Source organism: Hippocampus comes, unplaced genomic scaffold (assembly GCF_001891065.2).
Source record: "Hippocampus comes isolate QL1 unplaced genomic scaffold, H_comes_QL1_v1.1 scaffold339, whole genome shotgun sequence".
NCBI classification, from domain to species: domain Eukaryota; kingdom Metazoa; phylum Chordata; class Actinopteri; order Syngnathiformes; family Syngnathidae; genus Hippocampus; species Hippocampus comes.
The window spans coordinates 349,868-375,780 of NW_017806854.1; the positions used below are offsets into that span (position 1 = coordinate 349,868).

Genomic DNA, 25,913 nt, shown 5'->3' on the forward strand with positions numbered 1-25,913 from the left:
GATTTTGATGAGCAAGCTGCCTCTGCGATTGACGCACCTTTGTCAGATGAGGTGGATTCTCCACCAACCAAGAACATTCGGGAGGCCACGGATGAGTCCTTGTCTCCATTTGGAACGGTGGATCGCCGCAACATGAGCGACCGCTCGAATGCCAAGGCCAATTCTGATGGTAAGTCCTTTTTGTTATTTCGTCTAATGTGTGCAGGGCTTGATATCAACATCCACCGATGACTCCTTGACTTTGTTGTCCATGGAACTCTTTGTGAAGCTGGTTGACATGCCCAGAGATTGTCATCCACGAGAGAGCAGTATTTCCACCACTGCTACGACTCTCGCCAAACTTTTTCTTCAAAACACAAACCGTAAACACTTGAAAATTGCTAAATATGTAAATAACGTTTCTGCTGCTTACAGATCCAAATGAACAGAGTGATGGCGCAATGGCCGCAAGAAACCAATGTCGCATTAGCGAGTTGGGAGAGGAAATGGTAATTTGCATCACATTAAATTTCCACATGAGTTGCGTATACATTTCCATTTGTTTTTCTTTTTTTCCCCCGTTCTGTGAATGAGTCTTGGCGTTGTTGTCACAACCTAAGGACAGTGTGGTTAATTAATTTTGCAAAAGGGCCACGTGAGAAACTGGACCACTAGCCATGAGCCGTGCAGAGGCTGTGTTCAGGCTGTACTTTGCCCAGACTTGAGCGACTGCGTCTGGATAAGTTGTTATTGTAACATGTGCTGCACCCATGGGCTGACCTGAGCATGATATGGCCTGTGGGTCACCACATCGTCTCCATTCACAGTCTCTGGTCTTCGTAGGATTTTTTTGGGCGTCAGAATAAAATGTAAAATTAGCACTGTGCTTTTGTGTAGAAAGCGATGCTTCAGGGACTAACCAGAGGGTTGCGTCATGTGTTTGTGTATGTGCACGTCTTAGGGACATTAGGGGAAGGAAGTGAGACATTTGGCTCGATAATGATTTGCGTATCCCAAATATGGAGGGATAATATGAGTTAGCAGTTGCTGCTGATAATGTGAGCATCCTTTAAAGTTGTCAAAATAAATGCACATTGTAGACATTTTTTTCTTTTTTTAATGTTGATTAAATATTGATACATCGTGTGTCAATTACTCTCAACTTTTGAATGCACGCGATCAACTGTTCAATGTTGCAGTACTTTTGCATGCTTTGCATGTGGTTTCTTGGCGCCTTCTGTACATAAGCAGATGCATATCGAAGTCGTATTTATTATTTATTGTAGGCCATGACTGAACCACTGCATCCTTTTGAGCCTCCTACATGGCAAGTAATTGGTAAGTTACATGCGATGTTATTGGCACAACATATTATAAATGTTGTCTGGACATGACCTGACAGCTCTTTATGAACAGTTACAAATTAATATCAATGTTTTATGGAGAAGTTTTATGTATTTTATCTTCATCATCAGAATCGTCACCAGAAAAGTTACTGCCAATTCCAGAAGAGAAAGAGATATCAACACAGGACAAGGTAACACGGAATCCACCTTAACCTAGTTGAGCAGTTTCCAAACGGTCAAGGATGCGTTGTGCTTGCAGAGTAACCCGATGGTAGAATGACATATGCTAATGTTGCTACCATTCAGGATGATGTTGCGGAGGTGATCTGTCTTGTCAGAGACTGTTTGACAGACAGCCACAAGCAAGAATATGAGGCCGCCATGCACGGTGATAATGGACTTTTCTGATTCTCTATTCAGATTCTATTAAAGAGTAACATCGATCATCGATGTAAAATGTAATGCTGTCATGGCGTTCCTGTTGTAGAACAAAATGAAGAGGAGGAAATGGAGGACGGCGAGTACAAGGTAAAATGACGTTGATTTGACTCATTTATATGCTCTCTCAATTACTCTTTGGAATTCAAAATCTTTTTTTTTTTTTTTCCGGTGATATCGTCAGACCTAAGACCTGCCTGTGGTCCTCAAGGATGGCTCAGTTGACACTGAAGAGTGACAGCCAATATGTTTACAGTTTGTTTTGTTCAAGTTCTCTTTGTTCTTCTGTGTTGTTTGAGGTAAGAGGGAGCACAGGTGTGATTAAAACTGTTTGTGATTAAAACTATTACTGAGCACTTAAAACAAGACTGTTGATGTAGGTTTAAAAAACTTGATTTATTTCAGTGTACACAAAAATAAACTTCAGTTAGTAAATACCTAGATTTAAGAATTTTTTATTTGTACATAGACTGGACTGACATACTGTGAATGAAGGCACATCTCACATTGTTACCCATGTACACCCTGTACATGTATTCATAGTTCTTTCTTGATTATCAATATGGCAACATTTCGTTCATGAATTTGGTTCATGATGAAAAACGGAAAAAAAAATGCACACACACCAAATATGTTGATGTTTTGGTAACAACACAAACTGGAATACAAGACGCACATTGATTTAAAAATAAATTGATAAAATGCTAATAAATGTGAACAGATATAAATAATACTTTAAAGTGGTCAGTTACGTGCAGAAAGAAACAATCTCCAAATGTCCATTTTAAAACCACTTAAAATGTGACTTGGCTGAACAATGTGCAGTCATCTCATGCGTTCAGTATTTGAAGGTTCAAAGGCTCCAGGAATTTGCCCGGAATTAGTTGGTCAGATGGCCGACTGAAGTAAAATGACATTAGTTCCTGGAATTAGGTTTTCGTCATCCCCCTCGATCAGGGGGTCCCACTGATTGAAGTCTTTTTCCAAATCTTAAAAAAAAAAAAAATTAAATCAGACACTACTCGCATTTTAAATGTCAGAGGTAATGGGTTAAGACGAGTTTTACCAAGGTGCCGTTGCAGAAATGCGAGTGACGCTTTGTTTGAGAGGTCGATCCCGATTTCTGGGTCGAGGTCACCCTTAAGCTTCATCAGCTTGCCGATCAAGTCTCCTGTCAGAAAGGTGAAGTCTGGGAAAGACTGGTGCACAGTCCCTCTGCAGGAACAATGGCAACAAAACACATCACAATGAGAGAAATCAATGCTGTTTTTTTTTTTTTTCCTTTTCATCAATGTTCTTGTATGCTCGTGCTGTACCTGATCGTCACCATTTTCCTTTCTATGTCTGATGAGTCTAACTTTTTGATGCGCTTAATGTTCTCTGCCCACTGGAACTTCTCAGAGTTGACAAAAAAGATAGGCTGATTCACTTGAGGCAAGGTTTCGTCTTTTAACGGGAACATCCAGGCATCCAACGCTACAGCACACCTGAGAGAGAGGGAGAGCAAGATAGAAGGACGTTCTCAAAGACCCCCTCAATGGCCAAGTAAGTGCTTCATTTTAGACTGACTTCCTGTTTCAGGGGAACTTGCCTGCCGGTGAGACCCAGTTGGAGATATCAATGAAAAATATCACATTCGAACCATAATGCTCATTTTTTAATTGGCTTGATTTCAACAACAAGCTTTTTGCCGTGACTGAATTTTGAGGCAGGTTATGGTTGTAAATAGAGGAAGCCGTAGCTCGCAGAGAAGACTGTGGGCCCAAAGTCAGCTGGGATAGGCTCCAGCTTCCCTGTGACCCAAGTGAGCTTAATTGGGATAGTAAATGGATTGAGGTGAAGAAACTGCACTTACTTGAATTTGACCTCTTTGGCTAGAGCTTCGATGACGGTTGCTCCCCCGAAGGAATGGCCCATCACTGCTACTCTGCCGAGATCGATGGAGTTCTTGCATTGAAAAGGACATTTTATCAGAGGTAGGTTTACCAAAGGACCGACACAAAGTACATAAACATACTTTATATCTACTCGTATAAAATCAAAGGGGAGGCCATGTCAAGATAAAATGATTGTCTTGAAAATAAACAACAGTCTTAAAGGAAACCTTTTGAAAATTGACTTTTTAATGCTGCTGTGTCCGTGTGCCAGATGCACACGGTGTTTTGTATGAACTTCTGCATCCACGAGTGAAAATAGATTGCCTTTGGGGGCATCATTTGACTTACTTCCAAAGTCTTCCAGTCAAATTGTGTATGCAAAACATTTTGCATTGGAACTCCTGCGTTTATTTCCGTTAGTTTCTGAAGCGCAAGGATGCATTCGTCGGCCCTCTCTTTCACCTGGAAAAGACGCAAGGTTCTGTCTCAAATTTTTTTCTGTCTCAAATTTTACACATTCTTCAAAAAATTGTTGACATGCAAAAATAACCTTCTGTAATATTTCACAGCACCATAAAGATGAGAGACTTTTATTTCATAACTGCAGTCTTGTTATGTTGTTAAAGTGAGACTCCTGTGGGTCGAGTAGTGTAGTCAAACAATTTAAGGCTTCATACTTGCTTGTTTCTGAGGGGAAACTCTTGCTCCCCTTCTCGCAGACTTCTGTAGTACATCCACTCCCTCACCAAGGTGTCTCTGAGTGAAGTTCTGGAGGAATTCTTGTTGGCTGTATCCAACTCGTTCGTTGGCTGGAGGTGATACGTGGCTGAGGCAGACTGGTCCCTGTGGGAGACAGAAGTGCAAGTAAGATATTTTTTTTACAAACGCCACTGTGATTTAGTGTGTGATTTGAGAGTGCTCGGAAATCTGCCACGTCCCACTTGAAACTCAGGAGATCGAACCTCAAATTGTTCCCAGGTAAATGAAAAAGGAAACTTCTAAAACCATAGTGGCATTCAGTACTGCTCACCTAAAATTTCATGGGACTAAACACTGTTACACTTGGAGTCATTTCATGGACAGTTCTGTCTATTGCAGTGTTGATTGTGTACGGTACACATACCTGTGTTCCACAGAGGCCACTATGAAGCCCTGAGAGGCTAGTTCTGTACATATGGCTGAATACAAAGTCCTAACAAAAGGGGGGGGGGAATAACAACTTAGACATTCCGTCAAAAACAAACAAAAAAAAAAAACAACAACATACACAAAATGGTACATGTTTAAATGTGTCAATGCCCCCCCTTCCCAAAAAAAAAAAAAAAAAGTTGGTATATACCTGAAGGCCCCCAAACCATGCGAAAAGATAACTACTGGACATTTTTCATTTGAATTAAATGGAGCATCCAAGTAGGCGGGAATCTTAATGGACCCTGGAAAAAAAGGGTAAATAAATAAACTGCACACTCTTTCGCTCTTTTCCAATAAGTAAAGCTCACATTTAAGTGCTTGTTCTTATATTATGAACTATAATTTTAAAAATTATATAATTTTTAAGCGGTCAGAATGAGTGCAACATGACTAACCTGTGGGGATGAAACTACAAAAAAACAGGAGTGTCATTGTTATTACCGAAGAGGCAGTTGAATATTCTTTCACCGAAAGTCTTGTTGATTTTCATGAATTCCACCAGCCCGTTAAAGTACTCTCTGTTTGGAATCCAGTCTGGCAACTCTGCTTTTTCCATCCTTTGGCATGGATAGTAAAGGCGGAAGAAGCTGCCCTGTTGAGGAAATGCAAACATGAACAAAAACAATCACACTGGGTGTTCTTCCTCATCCTGAGCTTCACCTGCAATGTGTGATCCATCATGAAGTCGGTGCATCCTGCAGGATTTGGGCCTTTGGGTGGAGGGATTTCAAGGTTGTTACACGACATATTTCCCATAGTTGAAAAATTTAACTTTCCACCTCCCCAGATCTGCAGACAAAAAGGGGTAATGGGCTGTGTCAAGTCAAAAAAAAAAAGCATGCACACGTCTTAGTGTGATAAAAACAAAACCTTTGTTTTGTTAACCAATAAAATTATATTACTCATGGTGTTCAATAACATTAATGACGTTTTTATTACCTTCCTATATCTCACTGACTTCTTTCGGGAAAACTCAGCCCCGGGTCAACCTCTCGTGTCCGATTACGAAATACAACCTGAATTAAAATATATATATATATTTTTTTTTAGTTAGTAAACTATTTTGAGTAGTCGGACATCAATAATAAGTATGACATTCATAATTGTCTGGCATTTTTATCTCAAAGCATGACTGGCTTTGTAAGGGGACACGTTTTTGATGGCTATTTCATTTCATGTCAAATCACAACAAAAGCGCTGATATACGGGCTAATGTGAAGGAAATTCAGGAAAATCAATGTTTGCTCAATTTACGAGTCAATGTCATACTGTAGTGTTAGGAAACATACGATTGGTTTTCACAGGTAGGAAAGACGAGGAGACAACGACCTTAAAATTAAAATGACATCTTACCTGCGGAGGTAAATACTGCTCGAGGACTACTGGGCAAAGTTTCCGCAATCCATGTCGCAACATTCAAATGACTTAGCCAGATCGAAGTGTGAGCCACTAGGGAGTGGTTTTGACAAGGTCGGGTGTTAGAAGGTAATGCCTCCCGTTAGCCACGACTCAGTTCATCGGATTCCTTCCTCTAACCATTTTGGAACTCATATTGACCGCTGTAAACATAGTGTGCGTTTCTAATCATAGACGTGCCAAATGACGTTGTAACATTCAGTAACTGCATCTCAACGTAATTTAACCTCGGACGTCAAACTCCGTGAACGTAACGACAAAACACCGGAAGCCTTTTTTATCTTATAGCCGCAATCTTCCGGCAAACGATAGGTGACGCTGTGCGTATTTTGGCGTTTGTGTACCACCTACCATGCCAGCGAAGTAGAAACTGTTCCAAGGCGAAAGTAATAGCGATGCAGTAATCACATTTTCTTCCTATGTTGCTGATGTACTTATTTATACAAAAATGAAATTGGTAAGTAACATGCACGTATTATTAGTCTTTCTCTGACAACGTAATTGTACAGTCTAAAGGTATTGGGATGTCGTAGCAGATGTTTTAGGCTTAGCAACTCGCAGGTTCTTAATGTCATTCACGAGCCAAATAGTAAACTATCGCACTCAGTGATGTTTTGAGAGCTGATGTTAATATACTCCGTCTGTACATATACGTTTTTTTGTTTTGTGGGCAATCGATGATTATTCCTTTCTTACTGATTGGGTTCAATCAGTACTGTCTGTCTGGCCATCCCACATTACCTTGCAATGTCCTCAAGTTTAAATCGACCACCATCATGCTAGATTGTGGATTGGACACCACGTCTGTCCTCAACTTCTTGCCTCTTCCCCTCGTGCACAGGTGAGTAATGTTGTTTGGCTATAGTGTATTTGTTAATGAAATTAGCCACTGAAAAGTCAACTTTCCCTTCAAGTGTACTTGAAATTACAGTATGCAGTGGATATGTTTTGCTTTTACAGCCCAAGACTCTCAAAGCTACCAGGTTGGAGCGCCAAAGACGGAACACTAAACTTGGAAAAGGTTGGAGAGACTGATTTTGGTGGATTATGAGTGATGCTTTTGTTTTGTGTTGCGTTTGTCTTGTCAGACTAATCGTTGACTGTGAAATGACTCTCACGTTCTGATATTTCCAGGAGCTGAAAGAGTGTGCAGGCAGAGTGTTTGTGGACTCACAGCCAGAGTTCTGTCTCCCCGAGGTATTACATTGAGGAACTGCATGCAAACTCCAGCCTTTATTTTTAGACAAAATGCTCGTTCACAATGCTGCAAAGGACAGGAACAATGTTTAGTACTGTACTAAGGTCTTGCTGCACATTCAGCGGTAATAGGTATGTAAATGAGCTCGATTTGTGTGCAAAACAAACAAAACAGAGAGAACTGCTGGATTTGTCAACGATCGATGTCATCCTGATCTCCAATTACCACTGCATGATGGCCCTGCCCTACATCACAGAAAACACAGGCTTCACTGGCACAGTGTACGCCACAGAGCCCACCCTGCAGATTGGAAGGTAGAGAGACATATTATCTGTTTTACTTTTCAGTTGAAACATTTGTGACATTTTAGTACGGTCTTTAAACGTATTTGCCCTCTCCTGAAGCTTTTGAAATATGGCTTTAAAGTGATTTGGATTATCTTTGTCTGATATGAAAATGTTTTTGATCTTAAAACATTAAAGTGGGAAAACGATGCAACAAAGCATTTTGAAAGCGATGAATAGTGTTTCACAACACTGTATATGACTGTGGAAAAGGGGCCAGGGGTGTAAGTTACTCCTGTAAATATCATTTGCCGGTGTTTGCGTTTTAAAGTCATCAAGTGTATTTATTCAGACTGCTGATGGAAGAGCTGGTGAAGTTCATGGAGAGAGTTCCCAAAGCTCAGTCTGCCACCTCCTGGAAGAAGAAGGAAATACAAAGGTATCTTTCATCATTATTCAAAACAAATTCTGCTGGAGGCAGCTCTATCTCACTGTCCTCTTCTCATGAGTACAAGTAAGGCAAGTTGATATCTGCAAAATACATAGTTTGCAAGCAGGTCGAGTATTAAGGCTTTGCCTCTCATCCTATGATAAGGCAACATGACTCAGCAAAATTGACTGCATGATTGTCTTCCACCCGGCTACTTTCTTGTCAATTGGAACGCATTGTAAAGAATATTCCTCACCTGATGCCTATTAGCCATCATTTAAGTTCCTAGTCGCTTTTTTGAAAAGCAGTCACTATAGGCGTGTGATTTTCTTTCTGTTCTTAAAATAAATCACATTGTGTTAATTAGTTCCTTCTTCACGCTTGTATATGTGACCTGTCAGTTTGATTTTTATCTACAAGGTTGCTTCCTGGACCCCTAAAGGATGCCACCGATGTCTGGACGTGGAAACGAAGTTACGGAATGCAGGAGGTCAATTCTGCCCTCAGCAAAGTTCAGCTTGTGGGTTATTCACAAAAAGTGGTAAGAAGCTGCCCTAATTTTGGGCGCTCACACACACACACACACACACACACACACGCTCACACACACACACACACGCTCACACACACACACACACGCTCACACACACACACACACACACACACGTTCCAATACCTTTTTGACATTCGAAATTGTACACTTAGTTTTTATGCACACAAAATCCAAGGAATTTGATTGATTTCTTTTTTGCTGCAGGAGCTGTTTGGAGCTGTACAAATCTCCCCGTTAAGCTCCGGCTACTCGTTGGGTAGCTCCAACTGGATCATCCAGTCTCATCATGAGAAAGTTTCTTACGTGTCCGGCTCGTCCCTCCTCACCACACACCCGCAGGTAGTCTCGAAACGTCCCATTCCACTCTGGTCAAAAGTTAAGCAGTCTTTCCTCTGTCTTCTCCCAGCCGATGGACCAAAGCTCGCTGAAGAACAGTGATGTTCTCATTCTGACAGGTCTCACCCAGATGCCCACTGCCAACCCAGACGGCATGCTGGGAGAATTCTGCAGCAATCTAGGTTGGCTAAAATATGCAGACGAGCTACTGTGTGATTAATCAAAGATGCATTTTGTGATGATTTAATTGTTTGTTGCATGTGCCTTGTAGCCATGACAATCCGTGCCGGAGGCAATGTTCTTGTGCCGTGCTATTCTTCTGGGGTGATTTATGACCTGCTAGAGTGTCTGTACCAGTTCATCGACAGTGCCAACTTGGGTACTACCCCCTTCTACTTCATCTCCCCTGTCGCCAACAGCTCCCTTGAGTTCTCGCAAATCTTTGCTGAGTGGTGAGGACATGTTTTTTTTTTTCTCTTGACATTTTGTTTTACTCATGTGGCTGTAGAACAGGGGGAAAAATAAATTCTTTTTTAAGCAGCTCTATGTCACACAAGCTCACTTTGATTTTAAATGTCATTTAGGCTCTGTCACAACAAGCAGTCAAAGGTGTATCTTCCGGAGCCTCCATTCCCCCATGCAGAGGTACATACTCGACAACAATAATGTCATATGTTGTGTGGAAAAGTGGCACTTTTGTAGCGTTCTGAGTGAATCTTAGAGATTTTGACGACAGATTGGGCTCTATAGTGTTCTTACCAGCCAGGCTTGTATTGTAATCGGTCGCAAAATGACTCTACATTGGGCTAGAATGAAATACATTCTATTTTAGCTTGTCGGGCATAATCCTCGCATCAACATTTTCAGAAAAAAAGGCATAATTTAAAAATTCTGAGATATAATGTATTGTTAGTTTTTTGTCATTTTAGCATGTTGAATAATTTGTCAAAATAACAGATCCACATGGGGACTAACGAGTAGGCAAGACTATAACTGCTACTGCAAGACTGACAAAACGTGTCGTCTAAAGCAGGTGTGTGATAGCTAATGTGTGAGTCCTGCGCTGTTGTTTCAGTTGATCCAAAGCAACAAGCTGAAGCACTACCCCAGCATTCATGGTGACTTCAGCAGTGACTTCCGCCAACCATGCGTGGTGTTCACTGGCCACCCCTCCCTGCGCTTCGGGGATGTGGTCCACTTCATGGAGCTGTGGGGCAAATCCAGCCTGAACACCATCATCTTCACCGGTGATGAGATCTTCAAAACTTGCAAACACACAAGCTATAAAACTAAGCAGTCCTGGTTTGAAAAAAAAGAAAAAAAAAACGTGCCCGTACCTGATGGCAAGGTTATCATTCATTTGCGCCAACAGAACCTGACTTCTCCTACTTGGATGCTTTGGCCCCCTACCAGCCGCTGGCCATGAAGTGTGTTTACTGTCCCATTGACACGCGTCTTAACTTCCACCAAGTTTCAAAGCTGCTCAAGGAGGTCCAGGTAAGACGCTGCACCAGTGTAGAAAAGTTTTACAAATATTCTTAAAAAATATTGCTATGCAGCCGACACCCGCTGTTTGCAGGGAATAGAGACCAAGCTGGCCCACGAAGAGCAAAAATCTGTGTTTCATTCATGCCCACTGAAATGCATTGGCAAAAAAATCCAAAACAAAATGCTGTTCAAGATTCAATATACATTTTCCATAAACTCCCAAAACTCTCCTTGCAGCCGGTGCATGTGGTATGTCCCGAGCAGTACACCCAGCCTCCATTGACTCAGTCCCATCGCTCCGATCTGATGCTGGAGCTGCAGCCCCCTCCCATGGCCTACAGGCGCTGCTCCGTGCTCAGCCTGCCCTTCAGACGGCGTTACGAGCGCGTCTATATTCTACCCGAGGTGAGACACGCCGGGGGGAGGCCGACTCATCCTACCACACCAGTGTTTGTAAAGTGCAAAATGTCCGTATGCATTTGCTTAAGTTGGTGCTAGGAAATGTCAAGACTCTATTACAGGTATACTGTATTAAAAACCCTGTCAGTAAACAAGTGGGTAATTTTAAAAACTTGACATCATCTGCTCTTGGTCCAAGATTGCCAACTCCCTGGTGCCCTCTGAGATCAAACCTGGCATCTCCGTGGCAACCGTCTCGGCCATGTTGCATTCGAAAGACAACAAGCACACGCTGTTGGTGAGTCCACCACTAAGTGGCCAAATAGAGCTACGTTGTCACTGACTTCTGACAAGGCTGAACTGTGATCAAACTACACAACTGTCCATGTAACGCACTGATCAATTGGAAAGCTATTTCATGGGTGACGGGGGGGAGGAGTCGCAATACAATTGCTGTCAGTGGATGCCATGAAAAATGTGATGACTATATGAATAATATCCAGATCCCTACCAAAGTTACAACATGAAATGGGTTCTTCGTTGGTGCAAAACCATTTCTTGACAATATTTTGTGCATTCAAAACTAATGTTAATTGACACAGTATATGAGAAATCAAGAGCAGGACAAGAAAAAAAAATCTCCAAAAATGTACTGGAAGTGCAGTACAGATATTTTCGCATTTTGGATCGCCAGTCAGTTCCAAAGCCGCCTCCTGCGCCGCCGACCAAGAAGAGGAAGCGAGTGATGGAGGAGCCCCCAGTGGGTCAGGCGCCCAAACCGCTGCTCAGTGGAGCCGTACCCCTGGAAGCCTTTCTTGCACTTCTGCAAAAGGTTGGCATTTTTATTTTTCACCTCATTTTGGAGTCGTAATGTCACAAAGTCGGCCAAAGTAATAAGGACATAAATGACATGAAATTGAAGGTGTGATTGTATGGGGAAGTCATCTACTTTTTAAAAAAACATACTACATATGGGAATTAATTGCGCTCGAGATATAGTCATAATTTTCGATATTGCAATCAAATCCCGTATTTGAGATTATTCTCGTCATAGTACAGGAACATGATCCATTTTCATAAGAATTTATCCTCATTAGGTAAACTGGAGCCAATTCTGGAAAATTTAGGGAGAGCGGAACAGAATGTTTTGGGCACTGCAAAAACTAGACTTGACAAAATATTCAGCAGTACGAAGTTAAGTTGTGCACATTCGCTTTGCAGAATGGCATCATGGAGGTCAAAGTGGAGGAGACGGCAGAGGGACACATCCTTCACCTGCAGGCGGAGGACACACTGATTCAGCTGGAAGAGGACGGGACACACATTGTGTGCGACAACAATGAGCCGTTGCGCACGACACTGCGAGACCTGGTCCTGCGCTTCCTGCAGAAAATCTGACCTGTTACTCAGGAATGTGACACTCCTCTAGAATGAAACCTACATGGGCGAAAATACCCCCTTATGTGAAAAAATCTATATGCATTAACACAATTCCCATTCTCCTGCCCCCCATACGACGAAAAAAAAAACGTTGCGTTATACGAAATCATTTTCTCTGCTCCAGCCTCGCGAAGACATTCACTACAACAAAGTCTTATCCAACAGTGACCTCAACTGGGTCGACGGACATTCAAAAAAACTCAACTCTCAACTCAACTGTATTTATAGAGCACTTTCAAACAGCCATCACTGCATACAAAGTGCTGTACATGGAGCAATTTAACATATACAACAAACAGTAAAGCAAATCGGTAATAAAGACGGTAGAAAGCACCGAACAGCAAAACCAAGAACAAATCCTAAGTCATGCTGAGTCAAATGCCAAAGAATACAAGTGAGTTTTGAGGCGGGTTTTGAAGATGGGCAGCGTTAATGAGAGAGAAGCGCTCCAGTTAGCGTAAGGTTTTTAGCCTTCGTGAGCTAACTGTGGCCATCGAGGACCACGAAGCATCCGGTGGCTGGCTTAAAAGTTCATTGCATGCCAGGAAGTATTTATTGTTCGATTCAGACGAGGATGGACGTTGCATTGCTAAAATGGCTACAAAACTGACATTTGGATGTCAAGCAGCTAAGACAAGAAGAGCTCTGATGCTGGAAGAGAGGGTAAAAGTGATTAAAATGAAAGACAGAGCAAGCAAAATAAGACATTATCCAAGAAATTGATGTAAGTTAAAGTGAATGCTGATCGTAAATTTCGCAATTTCTTTCCCTTTTTTTCTTTTTACACTGACAATATGAAGTGTCAAATAAGTGTGTGCTCATACTTATGCACTATTGGAATAAAAATAGGACACATACGTTTGTGTGTGTGTGTGCTTACATCTGAGATCAAATTTGCTACAGTGAAAAACCCCCTGTTGTGAAAAATTTCTTGCTGCAAACATGATTTCGTTGTAGAGGAGTTTCACTGTAGTGTGAAATTGTGTTTTGTATTAAAGAAGACCTTTCGATGAGCTTGTGTGTTGATTTGATGATTTTCTTGCACTTGTTGCATTGCTCAAAAAGGAGGATACAATTTTGTCATTTGATATTTTAATTGTTACTCAGTGTACAACTAAAATACATTTAATCGTGATATAAATGTACAACATATTACAATGTGCCATTGCTGTCGTAATGCAAGTCATGGGCAGCAAATAAGCGATAGTGATTGACTGTCAAGAGATTCCGGGCTTTTAGCTGACAGACTTAAAATGGAAAAACAGGAAGTGAATAATCTTCAAGACCAGAACATTGTTTTTTTTTTTTTTGCATTTCAGTGGATCTTGACTTAAAAACAGGGTGAAACAAAAACAAAAAACCACTGTTGGTGCCATGGAGCCCACAAAAACATTGCCACAAGCATGTACGTTATAAAATCTTTTCGCAATCCTCATTTAATTCAATAAGTAGCAATGTAAGACAGAATTGTCCCTTCTTTATACAAATGGGTATGGATGTTTTCTAGTGCGATGTCATTGCCTTCTGGTCCAACTTGAAAAATGTCAAGTCATCCTGAGCTTTTAGAAAAGTATTCGAGCTACAGTGGAATAGGTGTAAAAGAAAAAAAAAGTGTAGCTGGCAGTCTTGCACAGGATGCTGTCATGAGAGTTCCAACAATTTTTTTTCAGCAATTACTGAAAGTAAAAGTTAATTCCAAGTCGGAAAAGCTCAGACTGTCGTCCGCTGCGCTGCCGCCAAAACTGCTCCAACTGGCAGCCCTGAGTCGCATCTATTGTCAGTCAGAAGAGACAATTTTGTCTTTGGTGTGCAACGTGTGAGATTCAACCGAGTAAATGTGCCCCCTGTTTTTAAGCACGCTTATGTTCATCTTCCTGCTCTACTTGGAGTCTTTCTCAGCATCCAGTAGCGCAGACTGGACGCCCAGCTTCTTTAGCTCCTCTACCAGATCGCCATTCTGGTGCATCTGGAGGAGGATGTCGCAGCCTCCTACAAACTCTCCGTTGAAGTAGACCTGAGGGATTGTTGGCCAGTTGGAGAATGCTTTGACTCCTGTTAGAAGCAAAAGACAGTGCTTTCAGACTACCACTTTTACACTGAATACATTACATACATGTGTACTTTTCAAATGTAATACTGTACAGGATTTCAGTGAGTACTCCTACTTTTACCAGGTTAAGTACTATTTCTACATGACTACAGAGAGTAAATACGTGTACAGTTCTTGGCACCAAAGCTCGACTTTTTGTTGAGTCCATTTACAAGAGTTTTGACTGTTCTTCCCGCTTCTACTATTGAAGAACGTAACGTCTACCCAAATTTAAGCTCTGGAACAGCTACATGATTTTGCACGGCTGATTCGAAGCACCACACCCTAGGGCACTTCTGCAAAATGCTGATAAAAGTCACACTGCTCGGGGAATTATCCAAGACGTTGATGACGTCACAATGGACTCGAGACGTACACGGTGTAGTATTTGAGAGGAAACTTCGACAACATTAAATAACGATGAGTCATTCCACTTAGGACAACAAAAATGATAACATTAACTTGAGTTGATCACTTGTTGCTGCTGTTATCGAAATGTACTGACCTTCTCGAAGCTGCTCGTCCGCCAACACGTTGTACGCAGCGTACTCGTCCACTCCGTGCATCCGCAGAATCTGGACCACGGCGTTACTAAAACCACACAGGGGCTGCTCCGGTGTCCCCTTCATAAAAACCACCACCTTGTCCTTCTTCACCATCTCGCCAAGGTCTTTCTGGAGGTCCGACGTCGCGCACAAGAGCCGCGTTGAGGCCGTCCACATGCGTCCTTCAGCTTGTCCGAAAAGAGAGGACGCCACTCCAAACCGTAGACACCGAGAAGTGTATCTTATTAAACTATTCATGCTGGTTATTCGGATTTAACTTTAAATACAGCGAATAGACAGTCTTATGCGTGGATCTTGCGTCAACACGAGAATTCAACCACTCTACAAAAAAAAAACACTCAACACGCAACTGAGAGGCGGGACCATAACGCCCGTGGATCATTGGTTGGGAGATACGTCGATCGTATTCGTTACAAGTATATTATTAAAAAAAACCGAGGTTCACAAGTAAAACAATGACCAAATAAAGTGACAATATTAAAAACTAAAACACAGTCCCTTAATATGAGGTTCAATTAGAATAGCGATTCAAATCGTGTCAAAAAATAATTACTAAAAATGCATAGACTTCTGCGTCACCCGAGCAAGGACGGGCTGGTGTCATAACTAAAAACAGAATTTGAATTTCAAATACAACACAGAACATCGGATCCAACAAATATAGCAAATAAATCTGTGTGAAGAAATTATGGCATACATGCATACAAAAAACGTAAACGGCGAGAGGCGGAAGTACAGAACGGGCCAGGGTCAGTCGTCATTTTTAAACAAACACGTTTACAATTTTAACTAAAATGTATATACAAACAGCAAAACGTAATTATAATAAAACGTGAGTATGCTGTTCAATAACGATAACAAATGAAATCATGTGAATAAATAGCAACAAAAACCTCATAAAACTTCCGGGTCACTTACGCAAGACGGAAGTGTTTGATGGCTTCGGTCCTTAAGCAAGATGGCGTCGCAAGAACAGAAAAACAACAAATCGGCGAAACCAGGTGGAAAGGGCAGCCAGCCGCTGGTCATTGCCAAAACCGCTGCGGAAGAACAACGCTTAAAATTGGAGCGGTTGATGCGGAACCCCGATAAACCCGCTGCCATCCCCGACCGACAGAAAGAATGGAACCCTCGGGCTCCGCCGGAGTTCGTCCGAGATGTGATGGGCTCCAGTGCCGGGGCGGGCAGCGGTGAGTTCCACGTTTATCGGCACCTCCGACGCCGAGAGTACCAGAGACAAGATTTTCTGGACAAGATGTCTGTCAAGCAAAGCAAGGAGCAGGCCTACTTAAACAAAGTGGAACAAAACCAACGGGAAGCCGAAGAGAGGACGGCAAAGCGCAGGAAGAAGCGGGAAAAACGGAAGCAGAAGAAGCTCATGGCGAAGAAAGCCAAAACAAACCAACAAAATGGAGATGCGGAAAGAAGCCCCGATAGCAGTGAAAACGAAAAGGAGGCTGATGATGACAAAGAGGCTGATGATGACAAAGAGGCTGATGATGATGCTGAGGTCCCGAGCTTTGTCATGGGGAGGAAGTAGTCCATTTGCCAAGAGCCCGGACACTTTTCGAAACACGTTTATTCCCATTTTTGACAAACGAAGAACATGACTGTAAACATTTTTTGAGCAAGTTTCGACGATGCTGCCTGATTGAGCAGCCCTGAAACTGGTTATAGCTGACTCAAAAGGAAAAAAACAAAAAGATCTTGTGCTATACACACTTACTTGTGTCTGTTGTCAAGAAATCTGTGATTTGAACTCTGAAATTGTTTGCAGATCCATCACTTTCCCTCATTTTGTAAATGATTTTAGTAAACAAATTTTGGTAATTGAAAGGTGTCAAGTAGTTTTATCTAAATTCCCAATGGAAAGCTGTGTCTTTTTGATGTCCTTGTGACAAGTACAATTTCGGCATAAGAGCAGGACAACTACACGTTAATTGTGAGTCAGTACGGTGCTCTACTTAACCGTGTGCAACTAGTGACGTCAAGTCTTATTAGTTATCATTTTAGCACTTCAACTAATAGTACAAGGAGTGTGCAGATGTCGAAAATATGCAAAAGTCCGTTTTTACACATTCTGATTCTGAGTCATTTTGGGATTTCGCAACAGTGACATTTCTGCAGCCTTGTGATCTTGCCCCTCGCACATGTCTGTTGCTTGTGGACACGACAGGGTTGCAAAAAGCAATTCAAAGAGTGAAAAGGCGTGACGTCCGGAGGCTCGGAAGCGTCGCGTGCGATGTTCTTTGGACAAAGCTCCTGCTTGCCACGGCGGTGATGGGCTGTCTGTGGACATCACCTTTCTTGGGGCAGGGAGAGAAAAACGGCCGGATATTGTCTGAACCAGGGAAAGCAATTCCTGTTGGACACTGCTGGCTGTCACAAAAGCAAGCGAGACACAAGGGCTTGTAGCATCGGAGCAGTTTGGCAGTTGGCCCGTGAAGCAAAATGACGAATGCGTTGACTGATGTAACTGAAGTGTTCACTCCCAGACACATCTTTTTATTTCCATTCATCAAACATTTGCAGCTGGGGGCGTGTCTTCTCTATCTGCGTCACACAATTTCCCTCAGGACAACATTGCATTGACTCTGTTTGTCCATCACACCGCCAACGGATGCAGAGCATCACACAGCTATCCTCATAATTATACCGATCAACAGCGCTTGCACCTCTACAAATTGTTCCCATAGTTTTTGAAGTTGTTACGTGTGTCATGGCTCGAGGCGTGGCGCAACGCGGCCAGCGCGTCTGCCCCACAGTTGAAGGTTGGTGGTTCAAATCCTGGATGTTACCTTTCTGTGAGGAGTTTGCACGTTCTCCCCCTGTGCAGACTTTATTTTATTTTTTTTTAACCAGGTAGTCTGGCTTCGAACCACAAACTCGCAGGTCAGTTGAACTACCGACTCTCATTTGAAAGTGAATGCTGGTCGTCAGATTTGTTCATTCCTATTCCGGCATCGCTCTTGTCATTTTCATTTTTCCCACGTGGGGGCACTACAACCTCAAAGACGCTGCCACCCTAATCAGCATCTGCCGAGACTTCTATTTTACCTGTTGTTTAATTATGAACCACACTGACATGATGGGATTAATCTCATCATACCTAATGAGCACTTTGATCTTTAATGCTGTTTTCACCGCTGTTTAAGATACCATATGTTCAATTATTAACCTCCTTTTAGCCTACTTATGATTGAAAAGGTAATTGACCTAGAATGTTTCCGTACGTTCATAAATAGTAACATACGTATATAAGTATGGCACTGAGCCATTGGAGCGTGTATTCAACACCTTACTGGTGTGCTGAATCTTTCTGCACACGAGTGCATGATCAGATCATCAGCAAGCTCCGCGGAAGCCTGACATTGAACCTGTTCATTTGAATCAGGTGCGTTGCAACAGGGAGACTTGGAAAACATGCGGGACAGCGGCCCTCCAGGAACTGAGTTTGACACCCCTGGGCCTTACACACTTGCAAAAGTAGCAAAAAGAATGTGATGCAAAACAGTCGCATGCATTTGTTACATAAAAGTTCAAAATCCATGTTGACTGTTTAAAAAGGGATGTGACTCCCACACACACGCACACACGGCTCGGCAGTTTTCCACGAAACAAAAAAAGCAGATTGCCATTGTTTGCTTGAAACTCAGCCCATGGGTCAAAAGCTTGTCCCGAGAGATCGATAGACTTTCAGCGCCACCCACCCGCAGAGAAAAGAGAGCAACTCCACCAAAACTGTCTCGTCCGAAATCAACTCGTGGCGCCTCCGAAAGAGGTCGAGTTCTGTAGTAGTCACTCTGTCTTTTATGTATGGGTTAACATTCACGCTGTGCCTCGAGCCAAGCTGAGAAAGTCTTGAAATGCTCTGGGGAGGAGGGGGGAGTGCTAATTTGTTTTTCTAAACAAAGAAGCGATCCACCATGGGTCCATTTTTATAAAACACTTCTCATTCGGCCTGTGAAATGAGCTGCATCCCAACAGTTTTGGGGCAATAGGCGGGGCAGACCCTGGACTGGTCACTGGCCAATCACAGAGATTTGCGATATCATTGTGAAATGTCGAAATAAAAGGTGTTTGTTTGTGTCTGTCGACCCATCCATACCTTGTTGAACCTTTGTTTTTATTGGCATAACGGGTAATAAATACTTTAGCTTGTTAGCATTTTCCTGTCATTTTTATTCATCTCCCAAATCCCACTTCCAACCTCCATCTTGCTGCAAGGGCGTGTGTAGAAGTTGAAATTGTCCTCAGGTACAACTGAGTGATGCAAGTGATCTTTTCAGAATGACCCTCCCTGAAAGCCGAGCTCCAGCCCCCCGAGGACTCGAGGCCGCATGAGTGTTTTCAGTGTGCTCAATTTTAAAGCAGCTGTTTTTTTTTTCTTTTTCTGTTCCTTCTTTCTGGGGCGCATATATTAGAAGAAGCTGTTTTGATGGGCTGTTGATGAAAACGCAGGGCGGATGCCCCACAGGCGCAATTATTTAATGGCTTGCTAAAACAGTATACATTTCTCATTTAGCGTACATGTCTCGTAATAGAGCCCTGCTAATCGGTCTGTTTATGCTTTTATTTCCTGTTTCAACAGCCCCGTGTATGTCTGCGACCATGCTGGCATCATTAAGGTAACGCAAATTACATTTATCATTTGAGTTCATGAAACCAGTGGGCCTGAAGTCAATTCTATTTGAACTCGACCCCGTGGTATTGCACAGCCCGTTTTCTTTCCAGGAGCGGCAGGCGTAGGAGAGTTGTGCTCATGCACGTCTATTTATTGCAATCAATTCATGGTGATCAGGTAAGCTGCAGCCAATTGAAAGAAATAGCTCAATATGTACAGTACACGGGGCGCGGGAGTACAATGCACCGCATAAAATTGAGTGTGTCAACAACGCCGAGTTCATGTCCTCCAGAGAGGCCGTGCAGTGCAGCATATCGATCCATCGCGTGGGACGCCCTCCGGCGAGTGGATTTCGAGTCGGCAATAATTACCGCTCTCTCCGTCGGTGAGCCAAGACAACTAGTCAGGGTTGCGTAAATTCATCAGCACGCCGATTGCTGTTTCCACAAGGAGGCAGCACTCAATTGCCGCGGTTTCAACATTCTATTGTTTCCAAAGCCTCCCGAGCTATGGTGCAATATCACCCTTTTTGAACCTCTCATTCTGATGGTCAGACTTGTCAAGAGGCCCAAAGGTCTCTCATTTTTTGGGGGGGAGTGGGGGGAGGGTCATCCAAACACACTTGAGGGGAATATCACATGTTAGAAGTTGGCTTTCATCAGCAATTGACACATTGAATTGCATCCAAAACCGATTCCTCGATACTCTTCATTCAGGTCTCCCCACACGAATACAGTAGTGGGAACAGATCATCAATTCATTTCTTTTCTTGACTCCTTATCCTGTTCAGGGACGCGGATGAGTGGGAGTCGACCCCAGTTGGGTTTGGATTAGAGGCGGGATGCACATTGGACTGGTCAGCAGCCAATCGCAAAGCACATGTAACCATCAACCATTTCAAGTCACATTGAGACTTCTGAGCAATTTAGAGTTCAAGGCATTTTTGGGGATGTGGGAAGAAGTCAGAGTGCCTGGGCCGGAAGCAACCAAAGGGACAATAAATTGTCATTTGATTGAATATTTTAAAAAATACTAATGGTATACATCACTTTATTAAAAAAAAAAAAAAAAAAAAAAAAAAAACTCAGATCATCAGCAAGCTCTGCGGAAGCCTGGCATTGAACCTGTTCATTTGAATCAGGTGTGTTGCAACAGGGAGACTTGGAAAACATGCAGGACAGCGGCCCTCCAGGACCTGAGTTTGACACCTATGGGTTAAAGGAACATGGTATCAATTAATCAATAATTCAATACAATTAGAAAAATGTAAAATAATAATAGATAAAATAAACTTTGGAGAATTTCAGCCAGATTTAAATCAAGAAGGTCTGCAGCTTTTATTCAAATTTGTTTTCTTTATTTTTAAAGTGAACATAAAGAAAAAAAAACATATACACAGCATACGTGCATATAGCTGGTGGTGGAATTCTAGTTTGAAATGAATTAAACGTAAGAAATGCATCAAATCGCATCCAAGTATCTGATGCAATTTGTTTCCTAAAAGGAACACAAAGAACCCCCCCCCCTTTTTTTTTTTTTTTTTTTTTTTTTTTTTTTGCATGTTACATCAGTGAGGATGGTCCAGACAGATAACGTATCTCTTTGCTAGGACAGAGGCAGGTCTGCCGGTTAATTTTTAACCAAGGTGACTGCCGGAGGTGTATAAATTGGAGAAAATTCTGCTGATCTGCCCGCAGCAAAGAGGACATTTTAAGGTAAGAAACGGTGAGGGGAATCTTATTCCACTTGATTCAATGCATGTCGGGGACTGAAATATTGAACGCCTCGGCGGTTCCATTCGATCATCGCATCATGTATCTCATCATGACATCACGTTGTCTTATGCAGATTAGTTTCACTCTAACGTGTCTTTTCGAAATTGTTGCGCACAGGCTGGAAAGATGCACGGTTTCTTTGCAAGCTGCACTGTGGCGGCGCTGCTGCTGGCTACATGCCTGGCTATCCCCCACCACCACCACCACCAGGGAGACCACGCGGATTGCCATGTGCTGTCCTCTCCCAATGCAGATTTTGGTTTTGCCCTTTACAAAAACCTACGAGCCAAAGCAGGCGCCGCGGAGAACATCTTCTTCTCCCCGCTGGGCATCTCCACCGCCCTATCCTTAATGTCCACAGGGGCACACGGTGAAACCCACAGCCAGATGTTTTCCACCCTGGGCTACAGTGGCCAGGAGCAGGCTAAGATCAACGACGCGTACAAGCATCTTTTTGAGATGCTCGCCCACCACGACCAAGATCACCACCAGCAACTGGATGTCAGTAACGCGGTGGCGATCGACGACGGCTTCAGTCCCAGCGACGCCTTCATGAAAAATGCCAAGGAATTCTACTCCGCTGAGGTCCTCAAGGTTGACTTTGGCAAATCTCAAGAGGCGGCGGCCGAAATCAACTCGTACATCGCCAATAAAACCCACAACATGATTAAAGAACACGTGAAGGATTTGGACGAAGACATGGCGATGATGCTGATCAACACCGTCTACTTCAAAGGTAGGAGAGCCAAGCGCCGACGAGTCGCGACCACTTGACAAACGTTTCAATGTCCCGTTCCAGGAGAGTGGTTCCAGCCCTTCAACAAATCGTTGACGGGGAAGGCCGATTTCCACGTGGACGAGACGACCAAAGTGGAAGTGGACATGATGAAGAGGACGGGTCGCTACGACATGTATTACGACAACGACAACGGCACCATCATCCTCCTGCTGCCTTACAAGAGCAACACTTCCATGATGATCGTCCTGCCCGATGAGGGAAAGATGAAGGATGTGGAGGGCTTCATCAACAAGGACTACATCGAGCACTGGCACAACTCTGTTTATAGACAGTAAGAATGAAAGCTAACGCACAGCACAGTATAAGGGGGGAATGGATTCATAATAGGACGTCTTTTATTTGTTCACGAGATGTGCTGCGCTGCGCATTGCACTGACGCAACGACTCGTTGATATGTTTCAGATCCGTGGACGTTTTCCTGCCCAAGTTTTCCATTTCCGCCAAAGCCGCGTTGGACAGCACATTGAAAGAAATGGGAATAACCGCCGCTTTCGGAGACACTGCCGATTTCTCCGGCATTTCCGATGATGTCAAGCTGAAGCTGTCCAAGGTAGAATTAATAGAACACAGAGACACTTCTCGAAAAAAAAAATGTTCGGTGTGCATAGACGTGTAATACATTAGGAGTCCTGTGAAGGTTAAGAACTCAAAATATCAAAGTAAAAGTGGCCAGGATGGTTTGGCCCATACATACAGGCTCCTTCAAAGGTCCCTTTCGCTCTTTTTAACCGAGCGCTTCTTCCGCAGGCGTCCCACGAGGCCGTTCTGAACGTTGATGAAACAGGAACCGAGGCAGCGGCCGTCACGACCCTGGAGGTGATGCCGATGAGTATGCCGATGAGGATTAAAATGGATCGACCCTTCTTGGTCTTGATCGTGGAGGACTCCACCAAGAGCGTTCTTTTCATGGGCAAGATCGCCAACCCCACAGCCAAGTAAATAAAAGAGTGGTCCCTCATTTAACGCTGGCCACGGGAGGCGACGTAAAATTCAAAAAGATCCAAGACGGTGGATTCCACAAATGTGTTTTTTATAAGTCTTTCCAAAAGGTGACCAGAACCAAGCCAAAAGATCCGATTGTCTGAACACGACGACAATGCATTTTCGCAACGGTGGTGTACGCATCACGAATAATGATCGGCAAAAGAATGAGCAAATGGTGTGTGTGCTGTTTGATCTTTGTTCAACTTGATGAAATAAAGATGATGAACAACGGTGCTATTTTGAGATCATCTTTCAACCCAGACAAGACAAACTGCACGTGCACACTGGTCAACAGTTTTTTGTTCACCAGAGATGCACGTAAACATTTAGCGATCATTTTTTTGGGTGCTGTTTTCAAATCTGATAATAATAATACCGTAATAATAATAATACTAATGCTGATGGCGAAACGGTGATCGACTGGTTAGCACATCTGCCTCAGAGTGCAGAAGTGCAGGGTTCGAATCTGGCTCCGGCCTTCCTGTAAGGAGTTTGTATGTTCTCTTTGTCCTGCGTGGGTTTTCTCCGGGTACTCCAGTTTCCTCCCACTTTCCATAAACATGCGTGGAGGGTTAATGGAACACTAAAAAAAAAATCTCAAAGCCAAGCTACAGCCTGTCGAGGACACACGAGGCCGCATGAGCGTTTGCCTCCAGAGTATTGCTCACTTTTAAAGCAGTGTGTGTTCTTGTGCGCTTTCTTTTTTTTCTGGGACTCTAGGAATGAAGGAAGCTGTTTTAGGAGGGATATGATTAAAAAGCAGGGCAGGAACCCGGGAGAGGCAATTATTTAATGGCTAAGTTAAATGACATCCATTTTTTACTGAGGCTGCGTTCTGTAATGGGGCCACGCTAACGGTTCCGTCTATGTCGTCCCTGTTTCAATTGCTCCGAGATAGATCGGCTCCCACTCCAACATAATCACGGTAACAGAAATTTAATTGGCCCGGAAATTCAATTTGAAATCCACAGTATTGTGTTTGGGTGGCACCGCACAGTCCAATTTCTTTTGATGTTCCACGAGTGAAGTCTTGGGGAGCTGTCTGAGAATTTACCCGCTGTGCTGATGCGAGCACATTTCTTGCAAAGAATCAGTGGTGATGCAGGTCTGGTATTGACAACGGAGAGAAACGAACCGTTCTGTACTCGCTGCGTGCATTGTATGCATTTCGCCACGTGCAATTGCCTCAACGATGTGGAGTTCAAGTCCTCCGGGTGGGCCTTGCAGTGCAGTATCTCAATCCAACAAGGACCTGAGGATATATCCGTCGATATATCCGTTTTTAAATGTATTCCTTTGGTTGTTGTCATGTTTTGTCTTGATTGTGTTGCAGCTCCCGCTGGAGTGGAAGGCGTTTCCCTCCAGCAGGTGCACCTGTGCCTCGTTTCCCCATCAAGCCTGGCCGGGTATTTAAGGACTCCGACTTCACCTGCGCTTTGTCAGTGTACTCACCTTGCTTTGTTGTGCCTCAAATGTGCTTTTTCTCGACCTCGCGATACCATTCATAGTCACTCGTTTTGTTCATTTATCCTTGTTGTAAGCAATTTTTTTTCTTTTTCTAAATGTCTTTGTTAAGGCAGTTAACCGTCAACATTATTTTAGAGCGGCTATTTAAAACACTCGCGTATTGTTGCTACGTCAGGCCTCCGAGAGATGACACATTGATATTTAGCCAGTTAGGTAAAATGATGCATCGAGAACAGTCTGATGACTAACAAAGCTTATCCGTCACAAATAATACAAATGTCAGACCGCAAATGAGTTCATCAGTCTTTCAGCGTGACACATCGATTACCATCGGTCAATTGAACTTGTCGAGGGTCCCCAAAGGTCTATTGTATTTAGATTGCATTCTTGACTCTTATTAAAACTTTGACGCATGCTTTGCGCGCCCTTTATGGGAGCAGCAAATTACACTCCATATCTTTTTTTCTGTAATTACGTGTTAATTGCTCTGAGCTTTAATGCGTACAATATTTTTGTTCCCCCCCACGAGACGCATCAGGATTACAATTGACCAAAGGAAATGAAAATTAGAAATAACATCTCATCATGGTTCAGCCGGTTTCTCCTCAGCGAGACATTAAGATCACTTTCATGGCAGATGAAGAGTTGTGCAGTCAAAGCTAAACGGCCGATTGTTTTAGTCTGATCCTTGTTTAAAATCTTTTTTTTTTTTTTTTTTTGTTCCCCAGCGCTGATGTCATTTCTTCCACATAATCAGCTTTTGGGATAACAGCGAGATCCCGAGAGAAAATGTAATCTGCTTATAAATGAGTGTACAATAATAGCGATTGTCTCAGTCACCCAGTTGAAGATGTGTAAATTAGCCCCGAGAAGCCGACCGGCGCAGCAAAGTGCTTCTTTACACTTTTTGTTGTGTTATTCTCAACTTCCATCATTTGCCTTTCATTGATTTTTTTTTTTGTGTGTGTTTTGCTCCTCATTTATCCCGAGTGTGTTGTGGAGATAGAATTGAGTAATTTACAAATAAGATGATGATGAGATACAGAAAGACTACTGCGAACAACAAAGTTTTCCTCTGGGTTAACTCACGCTGTGGTGAAGGGAGCCAGCGAATACAAAGATGGGTTTGCCGCGAGGCGGGCGGAGGGGGCTTTTCTCTCTCAATATCACGATTAGCATGATTTTGGGTGATCTGGCTGCAGGGTCAAATCAGGAGATGGAAAATCAGTGTTAG

At 43.0% G+C, this 25,913-nt stretch overlaps 5 protein-coding genes across 9 annotated transcripts; 3 read left to right on the plus strand and 2 right to left on the minus strand.

Annotated features, from left to right (window-relative positions):
- Window positions 1–2,138: 2,138 nt before the first annotated feature.
- Window positions 2,139–6,480, minus strand: pla2g7 (phospholipase A2, group VII (platelet-activating factor acetylhydrolase, plasma)). 2 transcript variants are annotated; one of them, XM_019858039.1, is made up of 12 exons: window positions 6,185–6,479; window positions 5,771–5,847; window positions 5,492–5,620; window positions 5,273–5,423; window positions 4,980–5,073; window positions 4,764–4,832; window positions 4,318–4,483; window positions 3,989–4,102; window positions 3,619–3,710; window positions 3,080–3,250; window positions 2,830–2,978; window positions 2,139–2,752 (listed from the first exon to the last, which is right to left on the minus strand). In XM_019858039.1, the coding sequence occupies exons 3-12, from the start codon at window positions 5,585–5,587 to the stop codon at window positions 2,652–2,654; spliced, it is 1,203 nt and encodes a 400-aa protein (XP_019713598.1). In that variant the 5' UTR covers window positions 5,588–5,620; window positions 5,771–5,847; window positions 6,185–6,479; the 3' UTR covers window positions 2,139–2,651. The 2 variants fall into 2 exon arrangements, with proteins under 2 accessions (XP_019713598.1, XP_019713597.1); XM_019858038.1 differs by lacking the exon at window positions 5,771–5,847 and having other exon boundaries at window positions 6,185–6,480.
- A 100-nt stretch (window positions 6,481–6,580) lies between these two features.
- On the plus strand, window positions 6,581–12,398 carry ints9 (integrator complex subunit 9). Of its 2 annotated transcripts, XM_019858037.1 has the most exons (17): window positions 6,581–6,704; window positions 6,961–7,088; window positions 7,208–7,268; window positions 7,382–7,444; window positions 7,620–7,759; window positions 8,082–8,168; window positions 8,580–8,700; window positions 8,917–9,051; window positions 9,119–9,230; window positions 9,320–9,500; window positions 9,633–9,693; window positions 10,124–10,295; window positions 10,421–10,545; window positions 10,774–10,941; window positions 11,135–11,233; window positions 11,630–11,767; window positions 12,157–12,398. In XM_019858037.1, exons 1-17 carry the CDS (start codon window positions 6,696–6,698, stop codon window positions 12,331–12,333), a joined length of 1,977 nt encoding a protein of 658 aa, XP_019713596.1. In that variant the 5' UTR covers window positions 6,581–6,695; the 3' UTR covers window positions 12,334–12,398. The 2 variants fall into 2 exon arrangements, with proteins under 2 accessions (XP_019713596.1, XP_019713595.1); XM_019858036.1 differs by lacking the exon at window positions 6,581–6,704 and having other exon boundaries at window positions 6,716–7,088.
- A 1,052-nt stretch (window positions 12,399–13,450) lies between these two features.
- glrx5 (glutaredoxin 5 homolog (S. cerevisiae)) lies at window positions 13,451–15,384 on the minus strand. The gene is made up of 2 exons (XM_019858029.1): window positions 14,970–15,384; window positions 13,451–14,427 (listed from the first exon to the last, which is right to left on the minus strand). Exons 1-2 carry the CDS (start codon window positions 15,265–15,267, stop codon window positions 14,255–14,257), a joined length of 471 nt encoding a protein of 156 aa, XP_019713588.1. The 5' UTR covers window positions 15,268–15,384; the 3' UTR covers window positions 13,451–14,254.
- Window positions 15,385–15,942: 558 nt separating this feature from the next.
- On the plus strand, window positions 15,943–16,866 carry prkrip1 (PRKR interacting protein 1). Its single transcript, XM_019858027.1, has one exon. It carries the CDS (start codon window positions 15,989–15,991, stop codon window positions 16,568–16,570), a length of 582 nt encoding a protein of 193 aa, XP_019713586.1. The 5' UTR covers window positions 15,943–15,988; the 3' UTR covers window positions 16,571–16,866.
- A 4,378-nt stretch (window positions 16,867–21,244) lies between these two features.
- LOC109508153 (alpha-1-antitrypsin homolog) lies at window positions 21,245–23,449 on the plus strand. 3 transcript variants are annotated; one of them, XM_019858024.1, is made up of 5 exons: window positions 21,245–21,369; window positions 21,547–22,165; window positions 22,229–22,499; window positions 22,631–22,778; window positions 22,976–23,167. In XM_019858024.1, the coding sequence occupies exons 2-5, from the start codon at window positions 21,556–21,558 to the stop codon at window positions 23,165–23,167; spliced, it is 1,221 nt and encodes a 406-aa protein (XP_019713583.1). In that variant the 5' UTR covers window positions 21,245–21,369; window positions 21,547–21,555. The 3 variants fall into 3 exon arrangements, with proteins under 3 accessions (XP_019713583.1, XP_019713584.1, XP_019713585.1); XM_019858025.1 differs by having other exon boundaries at window positions 21,267–21,379; XM_019858026.1 differs by lacking the exon at window positions 21,245–21,369 and having other exon boundaries at window positions 21,556–22,165; window positions 22,976–23,449.
- The last annotated feature ends 2,464 nt before the right edge of the window (window positions 23,450–25,913 follow it).

Bases quoted from the DNA above. Each gene is read 5' to 3' on its own strand.
- pla2g7 (XM_019858038.1), bottom strand. From the start codon at position 6,247: ATGTTGCGACATGGATTGCGGAAACTTTGCCCAGTAGTCCTCGAGCAG. The intron at 5,424-5,491 runs GTGAAGCTCAGG...TTTCCTCAACAG, and splicing joins TGATGGATCACACATTGCAG to GGCAGCTTCTTCCGCCTTTA. The intron at 4,833-4,979 runs GTATATACCAAC...CCCTTTTGTTAG, and splicing joins CATGGTTTGGGGGCCTTCAG to GACTTTGTATTCAGCCATAT.
- ints9 (XM_019858036.1), top strand. From the start codon at position 6,925: ATGATTATTCCTTTCTTACTGATTGGGTTCAATCAGTACTGTCTGTCT. The intron at 9,694-10,123 runs GTACATACTCGA...CTGTTGTTTCAG, and splicing joins CTCCATTCCCCCATGCAGAG to TTGATCCAAAGCAACAAGCT. The intron at 11,768-12,156 runs GTTGGCATTTTT...TTCGCTTTGCAG, and splicing joins TTCTTGCACTTCTGCAAAAG to AATGGCATCATGGAGGTCAA.
- glrx5 (XM_019858029.1), bottom strand. From the start codon at position 15,267: ATGAATAGTTTAATAAGATACACTTCTCGGTGTCTACGGTTTGGAGTG. The intron at 14,428-14,969 runs GTCAGTACATTT...TGCTTCTAACAG, and splicing joins GGACGAGCAGCTTCGAGAAG to GAGTCAAAGCATTCTCCAAC.
- prkrip1 (XM_019858027.1), top strand. From the start codon at position 15,989: ATGGCGTCGCAAGAACAGAAAAACAACAAATCGGCGAAACCAGGTGGA.
- LOC109508153 (XM_019858024.1), top strand. From the start codon at position 21,556: ATGCACGGTTTCTTTGCAAGCTGCACTGTGGCGGCGCTGCTGCTGGCT. The intron at 22,500-22,630 runs GTAAGAATGAAA...GATATGTTTCAG, and splicing joins CACAACTCTGTTTATAGACA to ATCCGTGGACGTTTTCCTGC. The intron at 22,779-22,975 runs GTAGAATTAATA...CTTCTTCCGCAG, and splicing joins TCAAGCTGAAGCTGTCCAAG to GCGTCCCACGAGGCCGTTCT.